Source organism: Megalopta genalis, chromosome 4 (assembly GCF_051020955.1).
Source record: "Megalopta genalis isolate 19385.01 chromosome 4, iyMegGena1_principal, whole genome shotgun sequence".
NCBI classification, from domain to species: domain Eukaryota; kingdom Metazoa; phylum Arthropoda; class Insecta; order Hymenoptera; family Halictidae; genus Megalopta; species Megalopta genalis.
The window spans coordinates 22,407,098-22,430,089 of record NC_135016.1 but is presented as its reverse complement, the minus strand read 5'-3'; the positions used below and the strand labels follow the sequence as shown (position 1 = coordinate 22,430,089).

The window sequence follows — 22,992 nt, the reverse complement described above, 5'->3', positions numbered from 1 at the left end:
TTGGTAATTAACCCTTTGCACTCGAGCAGTGACTTTGTTATTGTACCATAACTTCTGATTACAGTAAATTCTCCCTAATTTAACCTTTAGCTTATAACAAAAAAATAGACAATTTGGGAAGAACAGTTACGATTATTCGAGCCTTGCACCTCGTTTTTATAATCGTTGACAATCAGAAACTATAAAAATGAGCCTGGAATCTCGAATAATCGTATCTCCTCTTCCCAAATTGTCCGGCTTTGTTTACAAGTTGAAGGAAGAAACGTTTATTCAAGATTACAATAGCTTAATAATGCTAATAACAATCTTTTGCCTTTGTCAGCGAACAATATTTCCCAGAAATTGTTTTGAACGCCGTCGAAGGTACAAGCGACGCTCGTTTAAGTTTCAAAAAAAGAAGAAAAAGGAAAAGGTTGAAGTAAAATCGGGAAGAATCGAACCGTACTTCGTTTTGTAAAAATACACGGATCGGCGTGAACATTCGCAGCGGAGGCCGCGATCAATAAATCCGGTAAATTTTGGTCGAAGGGAGCCGGAATTGCCCCTTCCAATAAGAATCACTGCCGGACAGTGTGCAAGGAGCAAGCGAGTCGGCGTCGCGTCGGTCGATCGCGTCTGTTCGTTACACTCCTACACTCGCGCGAGTAAATGGAGTTGATGACGGAGTCCGGTCAGTGCCTCAACTTCAAACAAACTTCTATGCACCCTTGGGCTTCGAGGGATTGGCCGTGTAAACGACGCGTCGTTAGTTCCCTCGGCGGCGACCAGATAGAAAAAGACGGTCGAAAGGGCGGGGAAGACCAGGGGATCGTCGAACGAGGAACAGGGTGGATGCCGGAAAAAGAAGAGGAGGAAGAAGAGGAAGAAGAAGAAGAAGAAGAAGAAAAGGGCGAACCACACGAGCGTGACTTACGATTAGGGTTCCTGGCCCGCGACTTTCGAGGCGCAACGCGACAATTGACCGCGACAGGTATCCGCTCGACCAACTCCGAGACAATTTCAGCGTTTCGCCGCTAAACGGGCCTGAAGGCTGCGGCTGCTTCTGGTAGAATTAGAAAATTCTAGACGAAACTGTTGCTCTAGAACAGGGGTGCCAAACTCGAAAGCTAACTTGGGCCATATAAACGATGCTTAACTTTAGATGGGCCGCAAAAAAAAGATCAATGTTCAAAGAAACAAATATTTTTATTTTGACTAGTACATTGCAATAAACACATATATAAAGTTAAATTATTGTTTACATCGTGATACTTGACATCAAAAATGTTCATCTCGGGCCGCGAGTTTGACACGCCTGCTCTAGAATCTTCGAAACAATCTGGACAGAACGCTACGTTGTTCAATCGGTACGCAAAATGTCCCCATTTCAGGACGTGTTTCTAGAACCGATTGCTCGTTACGTTCAAATGAAACTGATTAAAAGGGAGTAACTTTTTAAATCGCGCCGAACAAGTTTTTGGCAAGCTGCGGAAAAGCTAAAACCTATGAAGAAAATAATAAAGATTATTATATACCTATATCTGACATTGAAAACTTAATAAATATGTTTTGTGGATTTTTGTCTCAGGAATGTGGCACATTGTGCTTTGTAAACATTTTATCTGAATCAATTGATGCAGTCGGTTGAATAACTTATTTGTTAATTGTTCTTAAAATTGTTCTTACTTGTGAAGATACTTATTTTAGCGTTATTCATTTTATTCGACTCAACAGCTGACAGTTTAACAATGACTCTCGATATGACTGTGTTAATAACAATATTTAACATATGAGCCGTTTTTACCGTAATGAAAAGTGGTGATTTTTTAATGTTTATACGAAATTATTTATATTGAGAAAAATATCAGTATCCCGAGATAACAAATACAAGTAAATCTTCTCGAAAGTTAGCGTCCATATTTTTAAACGTGTTCAAACGCAAACCCTTAAATATATCGACTTAAAAGCAAAGTGACTTATGCCACTTTCAAAATAAACGGCTCATATTTAACCAAAAATCGTTTTCGTTAACCCCTTGACACACTTTGACGAGTCTGACAAGTGATTAAACGTTCAACTAAACGCAGGCATGCAATCAATATAAATTGTCTTTCTTCTTCTTAAAAATTATTACAATCGAAAAACTTCTAATCATTGCACTCACGAAGAAAATGATACGGCAAGGATATAAGGACATTAAAAGCTATTTAGACATTTCATAAAATTAATGTAAAACGGATTATATTACGTGGACAGTTTGAAACACAGACATGCAATCAGTATAAATTGTCTTTCTTCTTCTTAAAAATTATTACAATCGAAAAACTTCTAATCATTGCACCCACGAAGAAAATGGTACGGCAAGGATATAAGGACATTAAAATCCATTTAGACATTTCATAAAATTAATGTAAAACGGATTATATTACGTGAACAGTTTGAAGCGACCGATTTTGTCCGGAGTAAGCTAGGACGCGAGTTTAATTCGGTAGCTTTGTGGTTTGTAGACAGGAGTCAAAGGGACTCGTGTCATTAAGGACATAGAATTAGACATAACCCGGGGATTCAAAAACTTGCGATGGTCAGTCTGAAGTTTGGGAACCTGGGCGGAACGATGGCAGAGATGAGAAATCCAAACCAGATAACTTTCGAACTGTGCAACCCTAGGCCGAGGACAGCCTAAACCTGGAGGTTCCAAGTCTGTTGGACTTTCAGATCCAGAGACCTAATCCTGTCAACATTAGCACTCGGAGATCAAACTCGGATGACCCTTGCCATAGAGGATTTGGATCTTGGAATACCTTTGATTTGGATCTTTAAGTTTTCCTGTCCCCTTTCGATTTCTAAACCGACCTCTTAATTTTACCATTTAAGTGATGCAATTTGTCTCTTTGTGTAAATTAAATCGGTTCGCGTTTCTTAATTTTTGGTTGACAGGTTTCACGTTTCTTGGTACATATTTCTAATAAATCAGCAAAGTTCGCGAAATTCAACGTGGAGAAATGTTTAGAAACATTCAATAAGACTTTTAATCTTATTGAATTATTATAGAGCTTTTGATAGATACAAATTTTGCTGACTTAATTTTTTATGTTGTATGTAACTGTTAAATTTTTGTTATTTACACATTCTTTGAACGTATGGATATTTTTAACAAATTTAACCGGCAATTTTAAAATTGTTTTATTAGAAAGAATTTTCTAGCTGGTTTCGCATCCTGGTTTTTATAAAATGACTCGTACAAAAAATCACAGCTCAGTGATAAAAAAGAGAAACTGATACGAAGCTGCGATAATAAGACTGATGATAAAACTGATATTAAAATGCACAAAAGACAGTGTATGAAGTCGAAGATTATGCCAATATCAATCTCATCGCGAAACTTTTTAAACCACCTTTGTAACAGTTTGATATTTACAGCGGTTTGCAGAAACCATCGTATTGAATTTTTATCTTCACGAAATTAAAAAGCATTAAATAAATTCCAACGCATAAATATTTTTAATCGTCCGGATAACTTTTGTGATTCACTGTAATCAGATAAACTGATTAACGATTAACACTAGAATTATCAAACCAGTCAAAATGATTTCTAACTTTTTTTTACAGTTCCTGATATTATAAATATGATAAATAAAATATATATTATATATTATATATATTATATATTATATTATATATTATAAATAAAATTTCTAGGTACACTCCTTAATTAAAATATACATGATAATATAAATAATAGAAAGTCCAAATAAATCCAATCCTGGCATTGTTATAAAACAATATAAATTAATCGCGTCTAGGGATCGGTAGATCCAGCATTAACGCTAATAACACGTTACTAATTACAGCTAATTTATAATAATCGGCGCGAAAGTAATTGGGCAAAGAATAATCTGATCGATGATAAACGATTACGACTCGTTTAATTATTACATATAGAGCAGCTACAGAGCAGCTAACGAGTTATAATCGCGAGTCATTAATCGGATTACTTTTTGTCCAACTCCGACGGGCGATTCGCTCGATAAATGTCTTTAAAGCAGTCAGAAAATTACGAGCGTAATCCGCAGGTAAGGCCAGCGCCGGGCGACTGCGCTCGGCTTATTTATCCGGAGAGCCCGGCGCCGGAAAGTATATCGCCCATTCAACGCGCTGAACACCCTAATTACCGGGTTACGGGGAGCATAAATAACCATTTACATTCCGCGCGCACGTCGAAATATGAAGAATTCGGCCGGCCGTTAATCCGGGACAAGCCGGCCGCGGAAAAGCCCCATTAATTTCCACGGCAGTGAATTCCGGCGCGGAAAAGGCGGCCGACGAGCAGCCGGATCTCTAGCTCTCCGGGGTTGCTCTTTCTCCGCGAGCGGGTCGCGCTCTAGCGCGGGCTCGCCGCGTCGCTGCGCGCATTATGCGACGCGTCACTTTCGTAGCCGACGCAGAAAAGGGCACCGGGTCCAGCGAGAAACCAGAAAAAGACCTGGACGACCGTGGTAAGGGAGGGGGGGGGGCGGCGGCGGCGGAAGAGATCCGCGAAAGCGCGGAGCGGAGCAGCGCTCGCGAAGGAGTCCTTTAATCGTCGGGCAGCTGCCGCCGGGACGAGGGAAAAGCGCGCGGAACACGGCGGGCCCCGTGGCCGGCGGGGGAGGGGGGAACGGAGGAGGAACAAGCCTGAGAAAAATAATCCAATTTAGCGGGAGTACGCGAGCGAAACGACGGCCCCGCAGTTCGCCTGTTTTCACGGTTTTTAATTACGCGCCTCCTCGCGCCGCTGCCCTCCGCGCGGAGGTCGCACACTTTGTCGTCGCGATCCTGACAAAGGAGCGTGTTTTCATGGATATTTCACGGAGCCGCGGCGAAAGGAGAGAGAGACTGGCGCGACTGCCGGTTTGTTGCCAGCTGACGACTCGACCGATGCGCTTTAACCGTTTGTCGCCTTACCGTCTCGGGTCCTTTGGAAACTTGCCGCGTGTCCTTTTTGCCTCCCGTCCCCGTGTACCGAAGTGTTTCTTTCGGGTTCAACGATGTCGTCGTCGTCGTCGTCGTCGTCGTCCTCGGTTAACGGCTAGTCCTGTTCTCTAGCACCGTTTTAGTCGTGCGACGGCGAATCGGGCACACGCGATGAAAGTTTCCGGATTTTTTCCAGTTTCTCTTTGATCGGCGCAAATTCGATTCCGCGACATTCTTCCTCGAACACTTTTGTTCCATCGAACGATCGCGCGAACGGACTTCGAGTTACGCACTCGCGTGGTTTAAGTCGATATATTTAAGGGTTTGCGTTTGAACACGTTTAAAAATATGGATGCTAACTTTCGAGAAGATTTACTTGTATTTGTTATCTCCGGATACTGATATTTTTCTTATTATAAATAATTTCGTATAAACATTAAAAAATCACCATTTTTCATTACGGTAAAGTGACTTATGCCACTTTCAAAATAAACGGCTCATTTCTTGGGTGTTAAAAGGCAGCAGACTAACTATAGCATTGGGCTTATTTAACTAAGAATTAAGTACGAAAATTCTTGGATGACATATCTTAATTTTAGGAATTTATATTACCACCATCTTCGCTTTCGCAAGGACGCGTAATCTTTTCTGCTCAAAATAAGACTTCCTTTATCTCGGGCGCTTTGCTCCAAAAATGTGCCGGAGTTGCTGGTAGGTAGTACTCGAGAAACGCGTGGAGCGCTAAGGGTTAAATTACGTCTAAAAATCGAGTAATATATACATATATATTTCAATATATTATTATATATATTATATATAATATATAATAATAATATAATACAATAATATATAACAATAATATATAAAATATAATAATATATAATAATAATATATAACATATAATATAATATAATACATATAATATATTATATATATTATACATTTTAAATATATTACTGAATAGCACGCGAATGTGGAACCGAACCGTTGCTTCAGATTGTACAAAAAGTGCCGGATTAATTTCGATAAGCCACGTTCACTCCGTGACGGAGGAAAATTCGGCAAGTTTCGTTGAACAATGAACATCTTGCCAAGAATTTTTCTTTGTCGAAGCGGCGGAACGCGGGGCTGTGCCGTTTTTCGAGACCGTCCGCCGTCTCGAACATTTTCGAAGTTTTATCGTTTCTGCTTGAGGCATTCCGGCGATACGTTGCGACCGGTCGCGTAACACTACGACCTCGGTTTTATTCGCCACAACTTTGACCTGCACGCTTTGAAATGCATCGACGGGTTTGATGTGTTCCTACGAAAGTGGACTTTCCGCGAATACGTACAACGGTGGCTCTCCATCTTCCCCGAGAACCATATTGCTGCTTTTATTATCTCCATTCGATTCTTGGGGGAATTTGTACGCGTCTGCTGGCACAGAGATCGTTCCTTTGTGTATTATTTACGTCCTGATCGGTTGATATCGGATCGGAATAGAGCTTGTAAACTCCGGGACATGTTATTAACGGAACCGATCAATTTATGAAATCAATTTCGAGACGAATCGGTAGACGTACAAGGTACATTATTAAATATTTCTTCACGTTATTTTCTTGCATCGATTATGAAAGCCTTTAAATTGTTGCCATTAGCGACTTTTAGTTAATGTTGATGAAGCAAGAATATGTAATTGAAATACTGCAAATCTGTTACCGTGTTATAAAAATTATTTATATATTCCACATAGATATATGGATATATTCCATAATAATACTTTAACGTTACTCTTTCAATCCGTAAATGTCTGCAAATGTCTTTGCGAGTGCCTCTATTGTTGCTATTTAAAAAAAGAAATCACGTCTTTCGAAACACCGATAAAATCCTACATTAGATACTCGTAGCCACTTGTTTAAAATATATAAAAATTAAATTAACGTACGATGCTAAAAAATGTTCATACTACATTCTCTCCCATGTTTTTCTTATTCTACATTTCAACTCGAACGTAAAAAGATGGCACGTGGTAATTTTATCAAACAACTGTCGAAAAGTTCTTTGATTTGGAACATTGTCGTTTCACCCCATCGCGGGCCGCGACAGGATTAACGCGCGAGATTCTTCTCGGAGGGATTCTTAAATAGCGTGTAACAGGTGGGTCGAAGCCGGTGGCGCGAGCGTGAGGAGCACGAGCGAGAGCGCGCGTGCTCGAGCTCGTGCTCGCAAAAACAAGAGAGAGCCGATGGTGCCGGCGCGGTGCACACGGCGGCCACGACGGTACAGCGCGGTACATATATAGATAAACGGTGAACAGGAATAAACTCACGTGTCCGAGCTTCTCCTCCTTCCGCCTCTTGGGATCGCCCTCGAGGTCAGGGGTGCGGCTGCGGAATTTCTCGGGCGGTGAAACGGACCGCCTGAGTCTGTCGTCGGTGAGGGCGATCGGCTTACGGTCCTCGGGCGTCTCCGCGGCGGCCCGGTGCTGCTGCAGGTCAGACGGTTTCAGGAGTGCCTGCGCCTGTGCCTGGACCGCAGCAGCGGCCGCGGGATGAGGGGGCGGGGCGAGATGAGGCGGCACCACCGCGGCTGCGGCCGCCGCGGCCGCACCTGCGAACCCCAACAGCCCGGCCGGCGGAAGACCGCCGACCACCGCGCCATGGGGCAGCTGCTGCGCGTGAATCTGTTGCTGTAACATCGGCCAATCGGCATGATCAACCCTTCTTTCACCGGGATATCGACGGCAAGTATCCCAATCATTTCTTAACGATTCAAATGGTTAAAATAGTCGACGCCTACTTGTTCGGTTTATTGCAATTATATTCGTGTACCATTGCGATTTTTATACAAACAAAATACATACTATTATTATTGTATGTAGTATTATTATGAATTATATGAGCCGTTTATTTTGAAAGTGGCACAAGTCACTTTGTTTTTAAGTCGATATATTCAAGGGTTTGCGTTTTAACACGTTTAAAAATATGGGTGCTAACTGTCGAGAAGATTTACTTGTATTTGTTATCTCAGGATACTGATATTTTTCTCGGTATAAATAATTTCGTATAAACATTAAAAGATCACCACTTTTCATTACGGTAAAGTGACTTGTGCCACTTTCAAAATAAACGGCTCATATGTACAGTAATGTCTCTCTAATTGACGCTCAGATTTTGCACAAAAGTGGACAATTTTGGAAGAGGAGATACGATTGTTCGAGCCTTGCAGCTCGTTTCTATAGTTCTTGACAATTCGAAACTATAAAAACGAACCTTTTCTCAAATTGTCCATTTTTGTAGGCAATCTGAGCGTCAGTAAGGGAGACATTACTGTACTTAGGTATTTGTTTTAGAATTCAGTATTCTTAGCACTGATATTACAGTAATGTCTCCCTAACTGACGCTCAGATTATGCACAAAAATGGACAATTTAGGAACAGGAGATACGATTGTTCGAGCCTTGTTGCTCGTTTTTTATGGCTATCGATTGTCAACAACCATAAAAACGAGTTACAAGGTTCGAATAATCGTATCTCCTCTTCCCAAATTGTCCATCTCTGTACGCAACCTGAGCGTCAGTAAGGGAGACATTACTGTATTAACATACATATAAGCATTTCTTTGAAATTTAACGTTGTTAATCGACGGCGCGCGTCCATCAGAATTATCGTACCGATCGAATGGAATCGTTCGTTCATACGTAAATGTTTGCTAATTTTTGTTGCAGTTGAGGTGATAAATATTTCCGCCATCGTTTTCGTTGCGATATTGGGCTCGCAGTAAATCCTTATGGATATTCTTCGGTACACGAATACAATGCTCGACGACTTGAAACCGATTGTTCCGTTGACCCACATACGTACTACAACATGCAGCAATATGTTACGAATTCCTTTTTAATGCTTCGTACATTTCGATTCTCTCGAAAGGATTACGTTTGTTTGTAGGCTTTTATCGAGCTTTCGTCCGCGTGCATGCTTTGGGAATACTTTGCCGCGCGTCTATATTTCTAGCTCTTACTTCGGTACGATATTCCCTTTCTGAAATCGCGCTTTGTTTACCGTTCCGCATCGCGTCGTTCTATCGAATATACTATTTATTATTAAATAACAGCGAACGAGGAGAACGGCGGAGACGGTTACGGTGGGGTGACCAATTTCTGTGCCTTTTCGGCTAGAATAAATCTTTATATTTATTGAATAATATACAGGATGAGTCTGAAATTGGTTCCACGATTTTTCTACCCATTTCGATGGTCCGACAAAAAAATGTTCCCCATCAAAGTTACTTAGTATTCGATCGACAATAATTTGCAATTGTTTAAATTTAAAAACAAATTGATTTTAGATGAAAAAATTAGGTCACCGTTATATTTTTAAACGACACTAGGTAATTTTAAGTTCATAGTATTGTAGGGGATGTCGAGACGAATTCGACGACCTGATACACAATGACCTTCGGATGACATTGAAGAAAAATAAATTAAAATATAATAATATAAATTTTGTGTGTTAAGATCTAAGATTGAATAAATGAGCATTTGTAATGCTTACGTTCGCTTGTTTATGTTTACATGCGAGCATTTGTGACTCACTCTGTACATCTAACTTTCTCATTCTTGTATTTTGTTTATTATAAAACAATCTGATACGTCTTATTAGATAAATATAAAGTTAATTGTGTGTTAAAACGAACCGAAGGCACGGTAATTGGTCATCCAACATTAACCGGCTCCGCAGTCCTACGACGTGACTATTGACCGTCGAAGCTATTAACCGTCAAGTATTAAAATCATTGCAGAACCGTATTTCCTACGCTTTACAATCACGTTGCGTTTCTGGCGCGACTGTAGAGAGAGAATACTCCGTTTTACTTTTCCAGTGGAAGGATCTTCTAGGTCAAAGCGGCTTTAAAACGAAAAAGGACTCACCAGTAGCTGCTGTAGACCCTGTTGTTGCTGAAAAAGAGTTTCGTAATAGTTAGCGGTGTCAGCGGCCACAGTTTTATTCGCAGAGAATTACGTTTTAACCCTCATACACTCCTCGAGTGAAAGGTTCACCCATTTTCTCTTTTAGATACTGCAAAATATTTTGTTTCTCTTTCGATATTGTGCCGGCGTATTTTGTCAAACTATTAAAAATCGTGAACAAGATACAGTTGTTTATAAAAAAAAACCTTTATCATTCCTATCACGCTAATAAATAGTACAACATAGATAAAGCGAAATGTCGCGGAGTTAACTGTACATAGAACGTATATATACATATACAGAAAAACTTAAATCATTTTTTAAAAACATATGCCAGTTATTTAAAAAATATGTTGGTCATAACTCCATTAAAAACCAACATATGTTTTAAAGAAAATTATTTAAGTTTTTCTATATACAGAATGTACTAAAATTAAGGTGCTTCCGGGAAATAAGGTGTTCCTGAGATCATTTGAAGCAACTTTCTCCTTAGCGAAAATTTAATCCGTGGCTTCGTTTACGAGTTATTAACGAAAAACAGTGACCAATGGGAGGCGAGCTCGTTTAGCGCTAGACGGCCGAGCCAATCGGCAGACCTGAGCTTCGACCGCAGGTTGGCTCGGCCGCCTCGCGTCGGCAGAGCTCACCTCTCATTGGTCAGCGTTTTTCGTTAATAACTCGTAAACGAAGCCTCGGATCGTATTTTCGCTAAGGAAAAAGTTGCTTCAAATAACCTCGGCAACACCTCAGTTCTCGGAAATACCATAATTTTGGGACACCCTCTATACAGCAATAAAATCATAAACGAGTCGAATTGTCTTCAATACTGACTACCGACCCAGCAAGCCGACATCCAAAGGAATTCATTTCTTTCCTTTCATTTCATTTCACGAAACAAAAATCGAGTATTTGCTATACATATATTATATCGTGTACCGTTTTATATACCGAACATACGAGCGCAAAAATTCATTTTTCAATGTGTTAACTGACCATAATCGGCGCTAGCATCCGCAGCTTATTAGACGGGTGCCAAGTATAATCAGCATTCGTATCCGCAGGTCCCCGCATAGATTCCCACTATAGTAATCAGGGTTAGGAACGAGAAATGATTAAAATGAAAATGGGTGAAAGAGCTACGGGACGTTCTTTTGTACAAACTATGTAATTGTTGAGGAGCGTATAAAAGTTACGAGAGAGTCGAGATCGTCGGGCGAGCAGCCGGGATACGCGTGAAGAACAATTCGGTGAAGAGGATCGTTCGCGCCGACTGCTTGCCAGAACGAAGGAAGTTAATAGAATCAATCGTAGAGAGACGCTCACCCCAATAATAGCGTTTAGCTCGGACGTCGTGACTTGCTTCGCCCTCTCTACGGCATTGGCCACCTGCTGCTGATGCTGCAAGCCATGCTATCATTATCGCGTCGTTGTCACTCTCGATCGTGAGATTGCGCGGCACACGTGCCAAACAGAAAGTCAAAGACTCACCTCTTGTGCCAGGAACGGGAGTAGCTGGACGATTATCGCGTTCAGCCTCTTGGCGATCTCCGTCTGCAACCGTGATGAATGGCCCAATTAATGAAAGAACGACGGGGTGTCGGGGTAGGGGGGAAGGGGGGACCGTGACACGGCCGATTAAGAGAGGAATCCCGAACGGAAATTTCGAAAATACCGCCGGCGAGGGCACCGAGAAGTTTAAGGATCGATAAGCAAGCCGCGCCGCACGGATTCGGGACAGCCGAACTGAAATTCGCGAGGCCACGGCCGCAACTGGAACGATCCCGGATCGCCTAGAAACGCGCCCGTTAGGCGTTCGACTTTCTCGGATCATTTTTATCAGCTGGCGCAGCGCTCGGAACGCTTCGGAACGCGACATTGGGCTCCGCCTCTTGACTGCCGTCGCAGCGTCTCGTTCTCCGCGCCGCTGCCATTGGCTTGCCGCTCCGCAGCGCCTCGGCTCGCAGCCGATGGAAGCAACGCGGGGAACGAGGCGCTGCGGCGGTAGTCAGAGGGCGGAGCCCAATGTTGCGATCCGAAGCGTTCCAAGCACTGAGCTAGTAGCGCGTGAGTGTGGAATTTTTTCTATTAGCCCAGTATTCGAGTATGCGATTATTAACCTATTGAACTCTGAGAACTCTCTCGGATTAGTTTGCAGCAACCGAATATATTTATATTAATGTATAGTCCTTTAAATAAAATATATTAAATATTCGGTAAACCTTGCGTTTAGGGGAGGCAGCAGAGATGACCTCGGCATTGAACTATGTTGTCAAGGTCATTGTTCTGAACAATTTTTCTTCGTAGACGTTACCGTCATACAATAATATTGTTTGCAATGTTAATCTTTTTTTCATCCATATTTAAGCATTGAAGTAAATGTACGCACATTATATATAAATTCAAATATTCCTTTTCCATCTAAGAAATTATTAGAATTGGAAAACTTCTAATCATTGTAATCTTACTCTGAGATTGTAACTGTGAAATTGTAATTACTAGAAGTTGTAGGAGCTAAATATAGTATACTTCAGATATAAGTTGGCACGATTGAGAGGTGCGAGGGGACGTAGAAAGAGTTTTATAATGTTTATAATCGGATTCTTGTAATATAATCGTCAGAATAATTGTTAGGAACGTGGATTGAAGCTGTAAGCGGAGTAGTAGCCTGCAGATTTGCCATATTCGTTTGGACATTATCCGATCAATTTAATTACATCACAAGAATATCATGATACACGCACTTAAAAGCCGATTCTCGTGTTAATATCAAGTTTATGTACCATTTCTAAAAAAAAAACTGGGACTTTTTTAATTTATGCCTGAATCAAACTTATCAACGCATTATTTATTTAAGCTTATTGAACGCTTTATATTCACGCTTTGTATCTTTATATCTTAATGTTCATAGTACAATAAATGCAATGTAACTGCATCTTCTATTAATCGATTACCGAGAAAGCTTACATAATCTTACGTGTGCAATAATTTAATGAAATACTTATAATTTTTTCCTAGATTACCGTTTTCGATTCCGAGTTCTCCGGGTCTTCTAGGGAGAATTAACTGCACACACACACGCGCGATCTTCGATTAATTTTTATTATTTTATTCGAAATTATTATTATTTTATATATATATATATAAATTAATATTATTTTTTATTTATTATTATTTATAATATATATAAATTTATTTTATTTATTATTATTTATAATATATATAAATTATTATTCTTTTTTATTATCTTATTCGAAATAAAATTACCGAAAACTAGACAACCAGTAAAATTCATTTCTGCGCGATGGGTGTCGCGATAACTTTCAAACACCGAGCGAAATTATGCTTGTAAACCTTTCGAATTTATCTATCGTCCGTGTCAGGCTAATATATACGGGGAAAATAATCATTCTTGGCCGCGCAGTATTTGCACGTAAAGTATGTCTATAATAAACAGCTATGGCACGGTAAATTTTGGGAGGCCGCCAGAAGCCGCCAGAAATTAACGCGGCACGCGGGGAAACCTTTGCGCCGTCGGCTTCTTTCCGCTCGTGCGTCATTTGAGAGAAAATTCTTCGTGACGCCGCGGCGCACTTAATGCGCGAGGTGGCGCAACTGCGCATTACGCGGGCTCTGTGGCACACGGGGCGTGTGTGTGTGCGCGTGTGCTGCGTCGATTTCAATGGGCCGTAAAAAGGTTTCCATATCGTATTTAAATGCGTGACCGGTTAACACGGTCGGATTGATTGAAAAAAAATACCGAGGGGCGGCCCTTGCGATTGTAAACCGAGCGCGAACAATTCTCGCGGGGGACACCGTAAAAAACGTCATGAAATTCGGGGTTACGTTGCGGTGATTGTACCGCACGTGACGACCGGCAAATGGGCACGTGAGCTCGGCCACGGTTCGGTACGGGCGCGTTTAGTCATTAATACGACGCGCGATCGAATCGATTACACGCACCGGCCATGTGACTTTCCCACAACGACGGCCATTGTGGCGAGAAAAAGAAACCGGCCGCGCGCCGCCGCCGCCGCCGCCGCTAATAGAACGACGTCTTGCGACGTCTTTCCCGCGAGCGGACATTGGCGAGACACTTGAACCTGGCACCGGGCATCTTGATACAATCTGTGCGCTCCCTCTTCGACGCTCGGATTTTCAAATATCAACCGTTATGCTAAATTTGAATTTTAGCGTTTCAACGTTTCATTTGTACTTCAATTTTTTAACCATAGGTTTAAATCATCGACTGTGTACGAGTGGATTAGTATCGTAGCAGTGTAAGTCACATTTTCCATATTGTGAGAAAGAATTATTGTTTACCAATGTTATTGTTTACTGATCAAATTTATTAAGATAATTTACAGTTGAGTTAATTTATGGTAACTTAGATTACCATTAACTTGGATTAGTATCGTAGCAGTGCAAGTCACATTTTCCATATTGTGAGGAACAATTATTGTTTACTAACGTTATTGTTTACTGATCAAATTTATTGTTAAGATAATTTACAGTTGAGATAATTTATGGTAACTTTACAATTTATTTCAATTGCCTTTTCGACATATTTTTGAAAACGGAACAAACATATTTAACAGAACAACAACATTGCCTTTTATTCATAGGTTCGAACGCGTGGAAAAGAAAACTGACGTTTGAAAGTTTCGCCGAAAGAGCTAACTTGACAGCGTTAGAAAGAGACCTATCTGCTCATGACGTTGATTTCGTAACGTTATAATGATTCGGCAGAAATAAATTGCGTGAAAGACGGTAATTTTCCTTCGTATGAATTTATGTAGACGCGAAGTAACTATACGTTATATTTCATACAACTTTCGGAAACTTCTATAAGAACACGTTTTATAATTTTGTTAAATCTAATCTAAAATTCCACAATTCATAATAAATTAAAAATTTAGGATTTGCTGATTTTATAAGTTATTGTTCTAACTTCTAGAATCAGCGAATCCCAAATTTTCAGTTCATTACGAATTCTTTGTGTCATAGAATTTTAGATTAGATTCTATAAAATTTAGGATTTGCTGAATTAGTAAAAGATTTACGATTCGCTGATTCTAGAAGTTATTGTTCTACCTTCTAGAATCAGCGAATCCCAAATTTTCAGTTCATTATGAATTCGTTGTAACATAGAATTTTAGATTAGATTCTATAAAATTTAGGATTTGCTGAATTAGTAAAAGATTTAGGATTCGCTGATTCTAGAAGTTATTGTTCTACCTTCTAGAATCAGCGAATCCCAAATTTTTAGTTCATTACGAATTCTTTGTGTCATAGAATTTTAGATTAGATTTTATAAAATTTAGGATTTGCTGAATTAGTAAAAGATTTAGGATTCGCTGATTCTAGAAGTTATTGTTCTACCTTCTAGAATCAGCGAATCCCGAATTTTTAGTTCATTATGAATTCGTTGTAACATATATAGAATTTTAGATTAGATTCTATAAAATTTAGGATTTGCTGAATTAGTAAAAGATTTAGGATTCGCTGATTCTAGAAGTTATTGTTCTACCTTCTAGAATCAGCGAATCCCGAATTTTTAGTTCATTATGAATTCGTTGTAACATATATAGAATTTTAGATTAGATTCTATAAAATTTAGGATTTGCTGAATTAGTAAAAGATTTAGGATTCGCTGATTCTAGAAGTTATTGTTCTACCTTCTAGAATCAGCGAATCCCAAATTTTTAGTTCATTACGAATTCTTTGTGTCATAGAATTTTAGATTAGATTCTATAAAATTTAGGATTTGCTGAATTAGTAAAAGCTTTAGGATTCTCAGTTCATTATGAATTCATTGTAACATAGAATGCAAAAAAGATTACTGTAATATAAATCACCGCAATTTCGAATTATTCGTCGTCCTAAATGTCCGATCATCGTGCTCTGAAACGATTCGTTCGAACTCGTGGCAGTTTTATGGCTGCTAATTTAGCAGTCAAAAAATAATCCACCCAAACATATTAGAAAACACAATAAAGAGAATTAATCGCAGGTATACAGCGTTTCGAAAAATAACGCGAACGAAAGGCCCGCAATCTCAGTGTATATTACACGCGTGTATAACAACGCGGACTCGGTTAATTATGGGTGTCGCGATACAAGGTTTTTACGATGTTGCGAAACCAGTTCTTTTATTATTTTTTTTGTTAGTAACACCTTGTAGCACGATTCCGTCTGAAAGTAATCGTACATTCGAGGCGTTTGATCTCGCGGCTCGAACGGCGCATTCGACGCGCCGACAGCCTCGACCGGCGCTGGAACTCGTTAATCGGCGAACGCGCTATAAAAGACAGATAATGTATTGCGGACGAAGCACCGGCGTGCAAATAGAGTATTAATTTGTGCGCGGGTAACGTTGTTAGTAAGCGTCAATGCAATTAGGCCGTTGTATTAGCGCTTTGCGATCGACACTCGAATCGCGCACCGATTCCTGTAATATTGATCATTGTACATATTTGATCGTATTCGTTGCAGTTAATTATTCAAACTAATCTATCGCGACTGTGCGATAGAGGACGCGTCTATTGTTTGTTAACTGTGGCTGGACGCGTTTGCGTGTCGGCCTGTTTTCGGTCCGTTAACGTTTTCGGTCTTTGAAACGGCGTTTGAGAAAAACGGCCCCCGTTCCGCGTTCCGCCGTTTAATCCGCGGGCACCGCTAACTAGTCCCATTCGGTACTTATCGTATTAATTATCGCCCGATCGGTGACGAAGCCTAAAACTAATCTACACGATAATCAATGTCGCGAGAACATTGAATGTTATTAGCAGAGAAATTGTTAAAGCAGTTATCGAGCTCATCGAATCGTCACCGGTGTGCCGGTGATATCGAAAGGTTAATTCGATTGTTTATACTTTAGGTGAATGGTCGAGGAACTGGGGTAAAGTGTAATCAAAGTTTGATTGCAATAGTTCCGATATCTTAGGTATAGTGAATATCAGATTGAAATTTTTATGAACTCTGAACACACACAGGTGAAAATTAGTAGCTATATTATATTTTTTATATATAATGTTAGTATTATATAATAATATTATAATATTTTATATATATATAATATTATTATTATTATTATTAATATTATAATATGTATAATATTATATATACTATATAATCATATTATAGGATTTTATATAATATATATAATATTATTATTATTATTATTATTAATATTATAATATGTATAAAATTATATATATTATATAATCATATAATATTATTTTTATATATATAATTATAATTTTTTATATTTAATAGTTTTGTATAGTTTAATATAGATTTTCTGGTTTCTCGCACATAAAAGGAGAGTTCTTATATCAGAGTAAACTTATCGACTACTTGAACAATTTTATGCAGTTTTCTAATCGGTGTCGAATCTACTAATATCTGTACGTAATCTAAGACAATGTAGCACGCATCTGATAGAATTATAAACAAGCTCTAAGACTTGTTAGTCGTAGAGATCGAACATAACCTTAACTTTTCTTCTAAATCAAACGACGAAGAAGCATCATTCACAAATTCTGTTTTCCTGTCACGAAATTCGAAATTTCCAATGAATTGAAAATACTTTCTGTCCATTTCTATTGTCAAGTAAAGTCGTACTAAATTATTATAACATTAGATTACTATTTTCATTTTGCTACATTAATGTTTGTGCCTAAGATAGTATATTTTCTCTCTCAAAAATACATATGCACTTCTGTAAACCCGAAGTTGATAAACAAACTGTACTAATAAAATTGTGTTTCGCTTCATCGAAGAATGAAACATCTCGTTACAAAGTAACATTTCTATCTTACAATATGTTGAATATTTATTTATTTTTATTAAATTATTAAATTATTATTTTTATTATTATTTATATTTATGTATTCATATATTCTAACAAATGCTATCACAAAATGCTCTTAAATATTACTTGATTTATAAGAACGGAACAATAGACGATATTTACGTTAAATAATTGAGTTAGACGAAAAAATAGTAACTTAGTAACAACTTGCCCCACGAAGGGGTAAGAAATTCCGCTCGAATGGACCGCAAGAAAAACCAAGTTTCTATGTCAAACTCATAGCAATATATCAAATTTAAGACAGCGATCTTAAACTAGAATAAATAATAAACTAGAATAAACAATAAATTAATAAAAAAAAAAACGAAGAAAACAACTGCCTCATTTCTCAGCCAATTTGAACGTTCCCTCAAGATCGCAACTTCCAGCCCCGGTCACCCGAATCCGTGGAAAAACGATTTCGCGTATCCCTTCGAAACATTTCGCGATCGTAGTAATTATCGCGGCGGTCCTCGATCCGCGTAATCACCAGCTACCACGAGGTTGGGTACATAGATCGCAGAGCCACTCGGGAGAGCGGCGTTCTGCGCGCGAGGCGTTAATAAGTCACCGGGCGACGCGCGCAAGCGAGTGCCGGCCGGCACCCTTACTGTTATCCGAAAAGAACAATGGCAGCGGGATTCGGAATGCTGGAACGATCGTGCTCGGATCCTTGAACATCTAGTACTTTACTAGGCTCTCGGCTCGGCCGGCGCGGGTTTTCCCGATCGAGGAGGCGGCGTCGGCGTCGGCGGCGGTCGTCGCCCGGGCGTGCAACCGAGGCTTCAAACCGAAAAAAATGTCATTATTCCCGCGGGGGAGGGCGCGGGCGGAAAGATGGAAAACTGCCGCGTCCACGTCAGTTCGATTTCGCCCGGTCCGAGTCGGGAGGTGGTGGAGTAGAAGGGTGGCGCGACCGGGGTGGGAAAAAAAAAACACGTTTCGACGGGCGCAGAAAATAAAAAAAAAGAGAAAAAGAAAAACGCGCGACAAAGAGAACGCAACAGAGAAGCGGGACCACCGGGCGCCGCCGAGAGTTCGGCTGCGCGAGAAAGAGGGACGGAAGTAGGAGTAGGCGGGTGGTTGTAGGAGGACGAGGCGGAGGCGGCGGAGTTGGAGCTGGAGGAGGAGGAGGAGGAAGAGGAGGACGACGAAAAGGGGGAGGACGAGGAGAATTTGCGCGGCGAGGCGAGGCGAGACGAGGTGACGCGGCGCAAGTGTTGTCCGGTACGAAAAAATGGTTATTCCTTCTCGAATGTGCCCGATGCACATGCACATTTTCCCGCAGAACGGATGGTCCGAGGGTGGAGGTTGCCGGAGGATGAGGAAGAGATGGAGTACAGAGGGATGGCGGAGATAGAACCGGGGAAGGGGGCGAACAACGAAGAGGGTCGGACACGGAGGATGAGAAGGCGAGCGAGAGAGAGAGAGGGGGGAGGGGTGGGAAAGGGGTAGATGGAGGTGGCCGAACGGCAGGAGGAAGAGGAAGAGGAAGAGGAGGCAGAGAGAGAGCAGGAGGAGGAGGAGGAGGAGGAGGAGGAGGTAACATTGAGATTAGCAACGGGTAAAAAATCGATGTCATCGCCCCCAGCCCACCGCACCCTCGTTTCGCTCGCTCAACTCAACCCTCTACTACCCCCGCAGGGCCAAATAAAAGAACTCGAATACACGACCCCTGGAACGCGTCCACGGCCGAGTGTGCGCGACCGCCCACATACGTGTAAGCACGCAACGTGCCGGCGTGTGCGTGTGCACGCGGCGAGCCTGTGTACGCGCGCGCATCGCAGAATATGTGTATATGGACGGTAGAGTGCTGGAAAAGCGACCCCCCCGACTACCGAAAGGGAGAGAGAACGTGAGAACGGGGCGGCGGGAGGGGGCCAGCGCGGGGTGGTCCGAGGGGGCTCGTGGCACCGGCAGCGGTGGCGGGTGACGAGGGGGGACACACAGATGGGGGCGAGGGAGAGCGAGAGAGCGAGAGAGAGAGAGAGAGAGAGAGAGAGAGAGGGAGAGAAAGCGAGAGCAAGAAAGAGAAAGAAAAAAGGGAAAGAGAGAACACGCGCGGATAGATAGACGCATATATACGCGGAGGCAGGAAGAACTGGAAAGGCAGGGTGAGTTATATGCAATTGGTCAGCCTGCACATTTTTTATCGGGCGCCGGGCGCACCCGCGATGGGAAATGGTAGTTACTCTTGTATCGACGAACGCCGACGGCGATAGAAATATTCTTCCCCGGGAGGGGCGGTCTTTCGTTTTACAGGGGAAATCGTAGATCGCCGAGGCCGATTCGAGTGGCCGCCAATCGCCTTTTAATGGGTCTTATTACTCCCGATCGCTCGAGCTATGTTAATTTCGCTTTCCTTCGCGCTTTCTATTAGCACAAGGGAGAGCCGAGCGGCACCCGGCACCGCGCGCACGGTGAGCCGCGCTCGAGCTTTCGAAAAAGTGGGGCGAAATCAGCGGTGCTTGAAATCTTACCTTATCGGCAAACAATGGAGTTTTAACCCTTTTAGTGCGGAGAAACGATATATCGTTGTTGGCCACGCGTGAGATAATATTGTTTTCATCGTGTTTTCAACGAACGACGGTTTCTTTGTTTTATATTTCGTCTTTCATTTTGGGTTTTCTAATCGTCGGGGTTCATAAAATTGTTATAATTTCTTTCCGGAAACTTTGCCGAACGCAAAGCGGTTGACGTCAAAGAGGTTTGCCATGCTTTGCTGAAGCACACGCAACTCTTTCGGTCGCCGCTAAGAGGGTTGAATGCACCTCTTAACACATCGACTGCCGTGTCGCCCATGTATCGGGGTTATTTGCTCGGTCTTGAAAATTAATCTTCGCTCGAATCTCTATTGCATCTTCCTAATTTTATTAGGTTTCGCGAGACGTAGGAATGTTGGAAAAGTAATCGATGTCGCAAAAAACGTAACTTTTCAATTTTAATTCGTCTAAATTAAATTCAACGAAATTTTGGAAATTGTTGCCTGGCAATCACTGTGTCAAGTAATGATTATATAATGTATACGTTTATGTAATATTTGTACTTATATAATTTATAATACAACAAAGTACTTTTTAGTATCGTTCGTATTTTTTAAGGTATTTCCTTTGCAAAATTAGAATGCGACACAAGTGGACTTAAAATATGATTTCCATAGAAGCGACCGACAAGTCGAGTTATGGGCTCTATAAAAAAATTTAATATAAGCAATTGATACGTACATTTTTTTGTTCAAAAATAATCAAAGTAAAAGGGCAACATGATGTAATGCGTCTTATTCGATAAATATAAAGTAAATTATGTCCGTAAGCAAATCAAAGACACAGCAATTGGTTACCTCACAGTAATCGGCTCCACTACCCTAATAGTTTTCATCTTGGGATATTGATACCGTTGCCGACAGCTTTCAGTGTTAATTTTCATCGTAATGGTGTACGCAGAATCATAATTTTGTACGAAATTGTTCTTCTTATTCGCAAGTTCTTCTTATTCGACTGATTTTGCAAACGATATTGCTAATTTCGGAACTCGCTTCATACATTACACATCGACATCCGAAATCTTTTCACGAGCCTGTCACGCGGTATCGACCAATTGTCGTCCGCCGCGAGCCATTTTGCCCCGTTTTTTCCCCTATGATTAAAGTTTTTGGACCGTTTCTTCTTTTTGTTTCTATTCGAAAGTCTGAAATTGGAAAAAATGACACAAAGCGTATTACTCCCGAACGGCCATCTGAAGATTAAAAAAATGTCGCTTTGCCAACACTCTTTTATCAATTAGTTCCAACAATTTGCTAATCTGGGTCGTCGACGTAGCACGATGATTTTTATCAAGATCTAACATTTGCAATGGAAACGATTGTTTCGGGTTCGATCGTGCGCGATGCTCGAAAGTTCGAAAGCTTCGCCGAAGCTGCACATCTGTGGGCGTTAAATGAAGCGAAATCGAGATTTGAAAACAAAAAACGAGAAGTCAACAAAAATCTGCGAGCAAAACCCCCACGGGAAGTTAACAACAAACTGCGGACCGTGTTGTCTTACACCAGGGGTGTCAAACTCGCGGCCCGAGAGGAACATTTTTGATGTCAAGTATCAGGACGTAAACAATTTAACTTTATATATGTTTATTACAATGTACTAGTCAAAATAAAAATATTTGTTTCTATGAACATTGATTTTTTTTTGCGGCCCAGTCAATATATCCGACGCAAAGTAAAAATAAAATAGAAATGTGAATTAGAAATGTTGAAAGTAGTCTCGGCCAATAAAATTTCTCCCGAAATAGGAAAGATAGTATCAGAGACGAGATGTCAAGTATCAGGACGTAAACAATAATTTAACTTTATATATGTTTATTACAATGTACTAGTCAAAATAAAAATATTTGTTTCTATGAACATTGATTTTTTTTGCGGCCCACCTAAAGTTAAGCATTGTTTATTTATTATTACCGTCCAAGTTAGCTTTTGAGTTTGACACCCCTGTCTTACACAAATCGGAAAACCGAATCTATTTAGCTCGCGCCTGTAATTTTTATTGCAAAACAAATAGCAACAGCAATAGCATTCGATCATCTTCCGGAGATATCTTTACAATATCGACGATTCGACCGGCGATGTTTATTATTGAAATTACACTCGCGCCTCTCCCTCGGCCGGCGATCGAGCGAATTTCCCACGGATATTGAATAACCGAAGAAAATCGGTGCCGGTCGCAGTCCTCCTTGAATTCACAGTATTCAGGCCGCTCGGCGAAGTGTGAGGCCAGTGCTCCGTTAATCCTCAATTATTGCTGCGCCCATCGACTGAAATTTGGGCACTGAAACCAACGGTATGTGTACCGACGGTCAAAATAGTTGTCAACCCCACGCCAACCACTCCGGTTCATGATTCCCGGCTGGTTGGAGTGGGACGGACAACTATTTCGACCTCCGGCTCCGCGTACAATACACGCCGGTATAATACACCGTTGCGCTCTCGATGCTCGCGCGCGCGACCGCGGTCTGGGCATATTAAAAAAAAAAACAAATACGACAGCTGATACCCGCAAGGATCCGCAATAACGCACGGCGGAAGCGACGCACGCCGACGCTCCTTGGTTCTCGTACACGCTTGGCCCTCGCAGTGATTTAATTTCTCCCGGAAATGCCAAAATTCGGGTTACTGAGAATTTCAATGTGCTAGTTCTATGTCTGTGTAGTTTATTGCTACGTCGAAGGGACGACGGAGGATCGGCCGAGCGCGTGATATTGCACGA

General features: G+C 41.0%; 1 protein-coding gene across 7 annotated transcripts in view; it reads right to left on the bottom strand.

Moving 5' to 3' along the window:
• Window positions 1-22,992, bottom strand: part of gro (TLE family member transcriptional corepressor groucho) — a 224,795-nt gene that overhangs the window by 90,333 nt on the left and 111,470 nt on the right. For 4 of the 7 annotated variants that reach the window (XM_033467812.2, XM_033467811.2, XM_033467816.2 and 1 more), the window contains exons 6-10: window positions 11,371-11,433; window positions 11,206-11,292; window positions 10,876-10,962; window positions 9,844-9,870; window positions 7,244-7,603 (exon numbers count right to left, since the gene is read on the bottom strand). In XM_033467812.2, the coding sequence (XP_033323703.1) occupies window positions 7,244-7,603; window positions 9,844-9,870; window positions 10,876-10,962; window positions 11,206-11,292; window positions 11,371-11,433 (624 nt within the window). The remainder of the gene's footprint in view (window positions 1-7,243; window positions 7,604-9,843; window positions 9,871-10,875; window positions 10,963-11,205; window positions 11,293-11,370; window positions 11,434-22,992) is intronic. The other 3 variants (XM_033467813.2, XM_033467814.2, XM_033467815.2) reach the window with 3 other exon arrangements.